General features: G+C 35.8%; 1 protein-coding gene across 9 annotated transcripts in view; it reads left to right on the top strand.

Annotated features, from left to right (window-relative positions):
- The window catches only part of Apc (APC regulator of Wnt signaling pathway), a 91,875-nt gene that overhangs the window by 53,013 nt on the left and 26,340 nt on the right, over positions 1-12,522 (top strand). For all 9 annotated transcript variants that reach the window (XM_090331494.1, XM_090331492.1, XM_090331489.1 and 6 more), the window contains 2 exons: positions 4,373-4,477; positions 8,626-8,724. In XM_090331494.1, coding sequence (XP_090187620.1) covers positions 4,373-4,477; positions 8,626-8,724 — 204 coding nt within the window. The remainder of the gene's footprint in view (positions 1-4,372; positions 4,478-8,625; positions 8,725-12,522) is intronic.

The following is a 12,522-nucleotide window of genomic DNA, read 5'->3' as shown; positions in this document are numbered from 1 at the left end:
TATATATATATATATTTCTATAGGTATAAATAAAGGTGTATGTGTGTATGTACATTTGGATTATAAACAACCAACACTGAAAGCTGTGAAGAAGGGTTGCAATTGCTTAAAACTTTAGAAAGCTATTTTTATCTCCTTTGACACTAATTCTTTACAATTACTCTGTGTCATATAATTCTGTTCAGTTAGGATCCCAACTACCTGGAGTTAGTATTAGCCTGTAAGTAAAAGACATTTATCAGACTATTCTCATTTCGTTCATCTGTCCAGTTTTTGAATGTCCCGAAACCACCCACAGTTCTCCCTGCCTGACTGTAAACTCCACCAAAGTGGATGTACTGCATGGATTCCATTCTGACATTGCCTCAAGTTAGCATGAATCCTACAGGTTATAGACAGAGTTCTATAATTGCCACCACTTCATGTGCTAGCCAATAATTTTGGATGACCCCCAGCTTTCCACCCTTGTTTCAAGCAGTTTACAAACTTAGCACAGTCCCCTCTGTTTAGATTTTTACTGGAGTGACTCACTGACAGTTTTCTACTTAGGAGTGTAGTTTTACTATAAGGGTACAAATCTGGGAAGAAAGGATAGAGGGACATGCAGATCTGATTATCCATGTCTCCTTGAAGTGTCCTTGTAGTATCTCCTTTTGCACATTGTTACAAGTTTGTTTTGGGCTGGGACTTGTAAGTTTTTGTGTTTGTTTTTTAATTCAGGAATACAAAAATGATGCTAACTTCTGAAAATGTTTGGCAGCTCCTCAAAATATTAATTACCATGAATCCAGTAGTTCCACTCCTAGGTATTTAAGAGAAATGTTCCTAGTAGCCTTATTCATTGTAGCCCAAAATAGAACAGTGCAAATTATATTTTTAAAAAAATACCTTTACAGAAGACACTCTTCTGCAATAAAAAATACTTGTTCATCAGACACTGATATATAGCTTAATATGGATATCTTAAAAATCTGCTAAATAAGATGGTCTACACACCTAAATTCATTTATGTAAAATGCCTGGAAAATGATATTTATAATGACAAAAAGTAGATTAGTGGTTGTCTAAGTCTGTGAATAGGAGTATTGTGAGGATTAACTGAAAACAGGCAGGAGACATCTTATTGGAATGATGAAAATATTGTAATACTAGGTTATGGTGATGCTTGGTAAGTTTGCTGAAAAACATTTAACACTTTAACTTTAGCTTTTTTTCTTTGAGCTGGTTGTGGGGTTTGGACTCTGGGCCTGGGCACTCTTCAGCTCAGGGCCGCTGCTCTACCGCTTGAACCACAGCACCACTTCCAGTCTTCTAGTGGTAAATTGGAGATGGGAGTCTTGTGGTCTTTAGTGCCCAAGCTGGCTTTGAACCTTGATCCTCAGATCTCAACCTCCTGAGTAGCTAGGATTACATGCTGCTTTTCTGGCATGCAGATTCCTCAACAGAATTATTGAAGCTTTTTTTGCCCTAGTCCTATCATCTAGTATAGAAAACCTTGGAGAAGTTTCAAATGTGGAAGTAAGGAATATTCTTATTACTTTGTTTTAGGATCTAACAGCACTTTTTGTGTCTCCACTGTTAGCTGTAATTTCAGACAGTAATTTAAGGTGCAAGTGAGGCTGTAGCCTAGCTAAGGTCAGTGGAAATAAAGGAACATAAGAAAGGAAAGAAAATTGAAGTGGCTAGTGATAGGGTGGGCTCTTGAGTCAAACTGCCAAAGTTGTAGTTCTAGCTTTTCCATGTAGTAAGTATGCAACTAAAATCATGTAACTAAAACAACTTAGGTTCTCTGTGCCTTCATTTTCTTTATAAAATGGGAGTCATAGTGTTAGGGTTCGTAAGAGCATTAAGTGAATCAAATAAGTAGTATACTCTTCACCTGTACCTATTTAACTATTACTCCTATGTACATCAACTTTATAATAACAAATTACAAAAACAACAAATGATTAGTATCTAGTAAATAATAATTTAGTCATATTCATTATCAGTACCATGTCATTTTTTTTTTTACTTTTGCCTTCTTCTTGGGCCTCTATAGACTTATTCTTCTGTCTGGACATCAAGTATAGTTATGCTTTTGACTCATTTTTTTTTCTTAGTATCTTCTCTCCTTCTGCCAGTATCACTAATGCTTAGGGCTTTAGTTACCATCTGTATGCTATTGATTCTTATTTTCTAGATGTAAGCTCCAGATGCCTAAATCTATGTTCCCATTGTACATTTCCACTTAAATGTTGAAGCCAGACATAATTATCTCCTCCTTAGTACTCTCTACTATCTATCTCCATCCCCTCCCCCCAAAAAAGAAACCATATCCTCCTTTAGTTGTCATGGCTGCAGCTGATACGCTCATTATTGAATTGTGAGCAAAGAAACACGGGAGTAATACTTTACACCAGACCTCTTCCTCTACTTCCCATAATCAATCTAGCACCAAACTCTTATTAAATTTACTTATGTGGCTGTACTTTTATGTGTATCACTGCTATGAAAGCATTTATATTGATAGCCTCTTAACTACTTTTTCCTGACTACTCATACCATATAAAATTTGACTTAAAAGTCAATATGATCCAGGTGCTGGTGACTGATGCTATAACCCTAGCTACTCAGGAAGCTGAGATCTGAGGGTTGTGATTGACAGCCAGCCAGAACTACTCAGAAAAAGGTGGCTCTGTGGGTCACATGGTAGAATACTACTCTTGAACAAAACAGTTCAGGGACAGCTCCCAGACCCTGACTTCAAGCCCAGAGGGGGAAAAAGTCAGTTTGTGTGTTTATTAGAAAAGATAATTACTAGAAAAGGTAAGAATGCCTTTTGAGTACATAAAAATCCAACTAAATAAGATCTCTTTTTTTCTGTTTTCCCTCTTAGTTTTAGTATTCCAGTCATACTATGATTCTGTGCATGATAAGCCACATTTTTCCACCACAGGCCCTTTGCATTATTATATTTTGTTTGCCTTTACTTTTTTTCTAATTACTGTTTGAATCTCTTTTATTCAAACAACTCTTCCCTGGCCCCAAGCCTATATGTCACATCCCAGCGTTACATACTGGGAAGGCCTTAGGACTCCCTTTTACTGCACTTGTCAGTTTTAACTTTATTTTTTCATTATTTCTGTGTCCATTTAGACTGTAAGCCTCAAGCAATCATAGCTTTGTATTCTCTAATATCTAGAACAGGAAGTGTTAATAATTACATTTTTCTGGAAATATATCAACATTATATTATTGGATCTTTGTGGTCTTAGTGGTCTTTCATTTATTTCATCTGTACGTTGTTATTATATATATTTTTGTTCTTGTTGATATTGTTGAATTTTAGAGTGTGATTTTTTTTTTTTTTTTGACCAATTCTGGGGCTTGAACTCAAGGACATGAGCACTGTCCTTGGGCTATCTCAAGGCTAGAGCTCTACCAGTTGAGCCACCACTTCCAGCTTAGGGTATGATTTTTTAAGATAGTATTGTTTTTCTTCTGTTTCTGAATTACTGTGTACTGCCTCATTTTTGCTTATTACATGTAACTTTTTAATTGATGAAAATGTTGCATGTAAATTAGTATGTCCTATTTTTAAATGGACTAGGAAGGCTTCAAATTTAAGGAAACTCCAGTGGAAACCATTTTGTAATATAGTTATTAACTCTTGTATCCAATTACTAAAGCATAATTTTTATTTTAAAATACTGTCAAGAGCAAGCACACTAGTGTTTCTGTAATGATAAAATTATTTTCTTTGGCTGTGTAGTTTTGTTTTTACAGTGGTTCTTTTCATGATCTGTTTTCAAAATGATGCTTTTATTGGGTATAATCTGTCATTTTTATTTAATATAACAGATGGTGGTTGCATTAGAAAGAGTTTTGGTTTTATTCATTATCAGAACCTAGGAGCTTGTCATTTTGTTTCACATGACTTTTCTTGGCAGAAAATGTATTTATATTCTATGTATAGATATGCCTACACAAAGGTGTTTGTAAGCTTAGGTGATAGTTCAGCTGTTACATTTGCAGCTCCATTAAATACTAGAGTCATGTGACCTTGCAGAAAAGACGGATATTTGTTCTAGTTGAGTTATCTTCTGATAGTGATGTGAGCCCAGCTGGTGGAGGATGGTGTTTCTGTGAGTCTCAGAAAATCCTTTGTCTTATGCAGCTCCAATCCTCCAGGGACACAGTTCACTTTCTTCTTGCTGAGAATAGTCAGCTGCTGGTTATGCTTGAGGTTGTGAAGTATAACATGCAATTTCATGCCTTTGTCAGCCTGTATCATTGATAATTCAGAGCTTTAAAAACAAAAAAGAAAAGCTGTGGGCTAAGAGAACCTACTCCATTTTTATATGTAATGATGCTAATTCCATGTTAACAGAGGTCATCTCAGAGTAAGCATGAAGCTAGCTCACATGAAGCTGAGAGGCAAAATGAAGGTCAAGGAGTGGCAGAACTCAACATGGGAACTTCTAGTAGTGGTCAGGTAAATATATTATGTTTCTAAATTAACTTTTAATATTCAAAAAGAAAGTGGAATGATTCACAAGATGATTTGTAAATCTTACTATTTTCTTAGAATGGATGGGTATCTATCATCCTTTATTATACTTAATAATGATGCCTCTTAAATTTCTAAGTATATCTTAATAGCTCTAGATCATGTTTCTGTTTTACTTAAATGATTAGTGCGCATAAAAAAATTAGTTATGATATGATGTAAACATAAGCCATATAATGAATGATTGTTGTCCTTAAGGTACTATGTTATCTCATCACTTTTGCTGTCCCTTGGTTATCTCATATTGTTACACTATCTCACTTTGTTACCTGATATATCGGATATACTTGTATTTGGTTATCTGAAATTGGATAGGGAACGGGGGAAAACAAGATGGGGGGGTGGGGAGAAGGGAAATGGGGACCAAGGCATGTGAAAGGGTATCAATGTATGTGAATTAATGCACCATCTATCTGGCAAATATCATGTAACCCTTCTATTAATTACAATAAAAAATATATGGAAAAAATTAGTTATGGTTACATGTGTGTTTGACCTAATTATTGCTTCCATTGAATAGGTTAGCTCTTTTTCTAAGGCATTCTGAACAGACATTTTCCTGTTTTTATTATTATTATTGTAACAAGGACCATTTCATTGTTGTAATTTTCTGTTGTACTTCAAGATCACACAAACGTAGGAAGCTTCATTTTACTGAAAAAAGGATTCTAATGTTCATAAGTAGTAGCTTAATATGGTTTAACTATTGCCACATTATTTTTAGCATCAATAGAAATTATCATCAACTTTCATTTTGAAGTTTTATTGAAATGCAGCCTAATGTGACAGAAGTTTTCATTGGTGTGTTTTTTGTAGTCTCCACAAATTTTCTTGAGCAAATACATTTATGTTTTAGCTGAGTGATTTTTTTTTTTTTTTCCAGTCCTGGGCTTGAGCTCAGGGCCTGAGCACTGTCCTTGGATTTTCTCAAGGCTAGAGCTCTACCACTTGAGCCTCAGCACCATTTCCAGCTTTTTTCTATATATGTGGTACCAAGGAATCGAACCCTGGTCTTCGTGCATGCTAGGCAAGCACTTTAACCACCAGGCCAAACTCCTGGCCCCAGCTGAGTGATTTTTTTAATGGAATTTCACTAAATTGGCTGTAAGATTATTTTCTACTGCCAACATAAAATAATTATTTGGTCTTCCTGTGTTTATTTTGATAATACTGTTGATTTTTTTAAATATACTTCTAATAGCTCATTAACATTTAATGCTTAAAATATCCTGTACTTACATATTTAAATTTATTTTACTTAACTAGCACAAAGGAAATGCTTTCCTAAACATTACTACTTAGCAGAATACATAAAAATTCTTAAGTAGTAAATTAGGACAAAAGCAATTAAATTTAAATTACATTTGAGATGTTCTCTGTCTATTGTTTAGGAAATTCTTTGGGAAGTATACATATTTTTACATATATGTAGAAAGAAGAAAAGTTCAGTCATTTGACAGAAAAATATTTGCTTAGTGTTTCAGGTCATATTCCAATTATTTACTTTGAAACCTTTATATGCCCTTAATAATTCATATATATATATACATCATACTTGCTATATCAAAATATATTTTAAGTAGGTGATTATGTTTAGTATAAAAAATGAAGCTACTAAAAATAAAGATTAGAAGTCTATGTGGGCAGAATTTTTATAATGGTAGAGAAGGTGGGAACATCATAAAGGAAGACTTTACATACCAGTGTGAAACTTCAGCATGCCAGGAAGTCGTAACAATACTATAAAAGAGGCTGTGAGTTTTGCCTAGTGGTAGAGTGCTTACCTAGCATGCACAAAGACCCGGATTCAATTCCTTGGTACCACATACATAGAAAAGCTGAAAGTGGTAACTATGGCTCAAGTGGCAGAGCACCAGCCTTGAAGGAAAAGCACAAGGACAGTGCTCAGTCCCTGAGTTCAAGCCCCAGGACTGCCCCCCCCAAAAAAAAAATTAGGAAAGTCAAAGTTATATTATTTGCAAAGAAGACAAGCAAAATGTTGAAATTCTGACCACGTAGAATATTTAAAAACTACAAAAAGTCTTTAAAGGTGAGCCATGGACATGAATAAGAAATTAAAACAGTAAATATGTAGAAAGATGATAACTTTACTAGTAATGATCTTAAGTATAAATTACAGCTAAAAGGAATTAGGAATTTTGGATTATGAAAAATCAGTGACAGCACTGATAGGGATAAGTACACAAACACTTTCAAAATGCTGTGTGTACTAGTCCTGGGACACACATAGGGCCCTCCCAGAACCTGAATGATGTCCTTGAGCTTTTTTGTTCAATACTAGCACTTATCACTTGAGCCACAGCTCCACTTTGGCCTTCTTGGTGGTTAGAGGTAAGAGTCTCTTCCTTCCTGGGCAGCATCCAGTGATGATCCTTGGGTCTTATGCTCCTGAGTAGTTAAGATTATAGGTATAAGCCACTGGGACCTGCTCATACTGCTTTTAGTTGTATGAATGAAATGAAACAACCTTTCTGGACAGCAATTTTGTAAAATGTAATAAAGATTTGTTGCAAATGTAAGGTTTTATGCTAAGAAGTAATCAGTCAGGAGTAGTCGAGTGTGTTTGAAGTCAAGCATTACTTACATAGTAGCAGATAATTAGAAGTAACCATATGATATTAACCAGTATGTAATAGGTTAAATTACCATTCCATGATAAGTAGTTAAGTAGCTTTGTGTCATGAAATCTGAAAATTCCACTACTCATTTATGAGTTGAAGTGTTCTTCCTTAGCAAGTAATACCTCCTTCATAAAACAGTTGTGAGAATAAATGCAATATGTACTTAATGCAATTTGTGGTATACAGTGGATGTTCACCATATGCTTTCCATTATTATATCTTTGCACAGGCTCTTGCATCAGTTCTCTGCTTCAAAACTCAGGTCCTGTCTTACTCATTACTTACTTAAAGCAGTACAGCATTTCATAGCCCCTATGGTTCATTGCTTTTCCTATTTCCCAGCTTTCTTTTAACATTCTTATGCATTGATGTAGAATATGTCATAATGTGATTACTTACATTTTTGTGTCTTTCTCCAATAAAAGTTTCAATGGGCCTTCTCAACTGAGGTCTTGGAAAACTTGGTCTGTCCCAAATACCACATATAGTATTTTGACAGTTAGGAACATTTTAGAATTCCAGTCAATCAGCTACATTTAACTAAACATGATTTCTTTCTTTTATTTTTTTTTTCTTTGATTTGTTTTGGAAGTCCTGGGGATTGAACTCAGGGTCTTATGCTTACTAGGAAGATATTCTTCCACTAGATGCTACGTTTATTTCAATCTATGAAAATACATTGCTCTACAATTTCTTCAGTATTTTTGGTTTACTTCCATACTCGTGTAAGTTGAGCTCTTCTACAAGATCTCCTTTCTTTAGGTTTTTCTCTAAAATATATTTAATACATGTATAGGTGGTAGAGCACCAATATCAGATAGCAAATTCCAGTCTCAGACCAAAAAAAAAAAAAGAAAAGAGAGAAGAAGAAGTAAAGTTACAGGTACAAGTACTCATTTGGGAATGATATGCAGTTTGGAGTTAGAGTACATGTATAGCATGAACAAGCTGCTGGGTTCAATCCCAACATCAAGTAGGTAGGTAGGTGGGTAGGTGGGTGATAGATAGATAGCTATAGAGCTGGAATATGGATATTAATATCTCTACTAAGATACATATGTAACTTTCATTTAGAGCAATCACAGTGGTTACACTTTTTAAAATGATTATGTAAGCCAGGCGTGGTGGCTCATGCCTGTAATCCTAACTACTCAAGAAGCTGAAATCTGAGGATCAAGGTTCTTATCTCCAATTAACCACCAGAAAAATCAGAAGTGGCACTGTGGCTCAAAGGGTGGGTAGGGCAGTAGCCTTGAGCTGAAGAGCTCAGGGACAATGCCCAGGCCCAGAGTTCAAGCCCCATGACCCACCAAAAAAAAAAAAAAAGATTATGTAGTTGTTTACCCTAAAAGATGGGTCACTTGGAATACCTTTATTTGGAGTTACCTATATTTATAATCTAAATTACACTGTAATTTGCTTAATTTTTAGGGTTCGACTACACGAATGGATCATGAAACAGCCAGTGTTTTGAGTTCTGGTAGCACCCATTCTGCTCCTCGAAGGCTGACAAGTCACTTAGGAACCAAGGTAACAGAAGATGACAAACCTTGCTTGGTACTGCTAAGAGATCCTTCAGTTTTCTCAAGAATTTTTTTTTTGATCCCTTGAAGAAATGAATTTACTCCTTTTAATAAAAACTATAAGCAAAAGGAAGATAATGATAAAAATCGCCAAATTTGGTACATAGTAACTTCTTTTTCAGCCTTATTATTCCTGGCTCTGCAAGTATCCTAAACACCAGGGAAATTGACTTTTTTTCTAAATACTCTTTGTATCTGTGCCTTGTCTCCAGTGGCAAACACTATTTTTTACCTTACCACAAAATAACTATCACAATCCTAAACAGTCTTTTTTTTTTTATTTTCCTGTATTTTTTTTTTGTATTTAATAAAAGGGTAACATGATATTTGCCAGATAGAAGGTGCATTAATTCACATACATTGATACCCTTCCACATGTCTTGGTCCCATTACCCTTCCCCCCACGCCCCTCTTGGTTTTCCCCCCCTTCCCTGTCCAATTTCAAGTAACCAAATACAAATGTATCCAATATATCAGATAACAAAGTGAGATATTGTGTCAATATGAGACTAAACAGTCTTCTTAGTCTTTGTTTCTTCAAAACATTCCTTGTAATTCCAAGGTTCTTAATCCTTTCCATGCAATCCATTTACCATCTCCTTTGAATCATTTAGCAATTTACATGAAGCTCTTTTAGAAAACAGACTGGTTTTTTTTTCTATATCTTTTTCAGCAACAAAGATAGTTTGCCTGCACATAAAGAATGTTTAATATTTATTGAAATAGAAAAGTTATTTAAGTTGATTGCTAGCCAGTAGTTATAAATAAGCTTTCTTGGGTATCTTAGATGTTAGCAAATACTGTAGGATTGAAAGAGATTTGTAAAGAAAATAATTATTTTGTTACTGTTTTATAACAAGAGGTTTTACATCTTATTATAAATATATTTAATTTTAATACAATATTGTGAAATATATTAGCTAAAATGAAATTCTAATGCGACTAAATGGTATATTTTTTAGTTAAATCTAAAGAATTCTACTGCCAGGCACAGTGGCTCATGCCTATAATCCTAGCTACTCAGGAGGTTGAGATTTGAGGTTCAAGGTTCAAAGCCAGCCGGGGCACAAAAAGACCTGAGCTCTTATTTCCAGTTAACCTCTAGAAAAAGGGAAATGGGGCTTGGCTCAAGGATAGAGCAGTAGCCTCGAGCTGTAGAGCGCAGAGACAATGCCCAGGCCCAGAGGTAGGGTGGTAGCCTTGAGCTGAAGAGCTCAGAGACAGCACCCAGGCCCAGTTGAAGCCCCATGACCAAGAGAGAGGGGTGGGGGGAGAGGGAGAGGGAGAAAGAGAAATGAATTTTAAGCCTGGTGCTGGTGGCTCACACCTGTACTCCTAACTACTCAGGAGACTGAGATCTGAGGATGGAGATTTGAGGCCAGCCTGGCAGAAAAGTCTCCATGAGACTCTTAGCTCCAGTTAACCACTCAAAAACTGGAAATGGTACTGTGGCTCAAAGTGGTAGAGGACAGTGCCTATGTCCTCAGTTCAAGCCTCAGGACTGGCAAAAAAAAAAAAAACAAGCAAAGAAAGAAAATCTGTTAAGTAAATTTTTTAAAATTTTTTTCAACAGAGGAAACTAAAACTCACAGAAATTGTATAAGGTAGCATCATAGTTGCTTGTAAGCAGTTAAGCCAAAATTTGAACCAATATCTGATGAAATCTAAAGGCTTTATATTGCCTTTTTCATACTTTCATATGTAAGAAGACATGTCTGTTTTCCATGAGCAATATTTCTCAATGTCAGCACTAGTACCTAGGTAATTCTTTGTTGCATTAAAGATGTTAAAGAGCATCCCTGGTCTCTACCTGCTGGGTGTCCATGATACCTCCACTGAATGTTGTTAGAACCATTATATCTTGTAGACATAGTCAAATGTGTCCAGATGGGATACATTTGCCCCTGATTGAGAACCAACCACTTTTTACATAACATGTTTTTGTTACAGCCTCTAGCTTTGAAATGAAGCTGATGACAATCCAAGATAAGTGGGTGTTGCTTTCCTGTGTCTGATCTACTTTTAAGTAAACCATTGAACTTACTGTGATGATGTAATTTTCCTTTTTCAGAAGTTGTGGGGGAAATGGTGGGGTTTGGACTCAGCCTTGTGAGCAAGTGCTCTACCCATTGAGTCACATGACTAGGCCATTTTACTTCAGTTGTTTTTCAGCTAGGGTATCATGCTTTTTCTTAGGTGCAATCTCAGATCACATTCCCTCTACCTATGTCTCATATAGCTATGATTATAGGCATATATTAACACATGAGTTTTGATTGTAGAAATGGATCTCACCAGTTTTTTGTCTTGGATGTCTTTGAACTATCACTTTCCTATTCTCTGCCTGTTGAACAGCTGGGATTACAGAAATGCCCAGCTGGGTTTTTTTATTTTGGTTTGATTTGGTTTTGTCATTACCAGGACTTAAACTCAAGGCTTTGCCCTCATTTAGGTTGCTTGCTCACAGCTGGCATACTACCACTTGAGCTATTCCTCCAACTCAGCTTTGTTTGCTGATAAATTGGAGGTAGCATCGTGGTGAGTTTTTCTGCCCAAGCTATTATCAAACATTAATCCTCCTGGTTTTAGGTTTCTGAGTAGCTGTGATTATAGACATGATACATATGAGCCACTGGCACCTACCTGTGCATTTTCCTTTTTTTTTTTTTTTTTTGGTCATGGGGCTTGAACTTGACCTGGACACTGTCACTGAACTCTTCAGCTCAAGGCTATTGCCCTACCCCTCAAGCCACAGTGCCACATGCATTTTCCTTTTTTATTTTATCTTTTTTTTTTTTTTTTTTAATTTCCTTGTTAGTCATGGGGCTTGAACTCTGAGCCTGGCAATGTCCCTGAGCTCTTCAGCTCAAGGCCTACCACCCTACCCCTGGAGCTACAGTGCCACTTTCAGTTTTCTAGTGGTTAATTGGAGATAAGTCTCCTTGTCTTTAGTACCTGGGCTAGCTTTGAACCATGATCCTCAGATCTCAGCCTCCTGAGTAGTTGGGATTACCAATGTGAGCCACTGCGCCCAGCGGCATTTCCCTTTTTAATGACCAAATAGGTTTACATAATGGGGAAATGGATCATTTTTTACATTGATTTCTATTGTTGCTGTTACTGGTGGTGGTGATGGTCATGAAGCTTGAACTCAGGGCCTGGGTGCTGTCCCTGAGCTCTTTTGCTCAGGGATAGTACTCTGCTACTTGAGTCACAGCGCCACTTCCAGTTTTCTGGTAGTTAATTGGAGAAAAGTGTCTCACAGACTTTCCTGCCCACCCTGACTTTTGAACTGCAATTCTCAGATCTTAGCCTCCTGAGTAGCTAGGATTAGCTAGGATTACAAGTGTGAGTCACCAGTGCCCAGTTTACATTGATTTTTTAATGAATAATATAGTCACATTTTAACTGCTTAAAAGCACAAAACTATACATAATGGAAAATTAAGCCCAAAGAAATGAATAATTTTAACAATCTAAAGCTTAACGATTGTTGAGAATATTTAGTAAATTAACCTGTTGCAAAAGTTTTATATTGATTTTAGTTCTAGATTAAAAGGAGTAAAAAAAAAGTTAAATTGTGTAAGTTAAAGCACATTCCTCTATGTGTTAGAAAGATAATTTTTAAATAAACTTTTTATTTTTAAAATAAAATGAACTTGTCTACCCAAATAGCAATTTAAACATGGCATAATCTACTTTCTCTTTGAACACTATATAATACCATTACTATTTTTATTTATTCA

This window comes from Megascapheus bottae, chromosome 4, assembly GCF_031878675.1.
Source record: "Megascapheus bottae isolate mThoBot1 chromosome 4, mThoBot2.hap1, whole genome shotgun sequence".
In the NCBI taxonomy this organism is placed as follows: Eukaryota; Metazoa; Chordata; class Mammalia; order Rodentia; family Geomyidae; genus Megascapheus; species Megascapheus bottae.
Note: the sequence above shows the minus strand (reverse complement) of the source record. Positions and strands in the feature narration are given on the sequence as shown.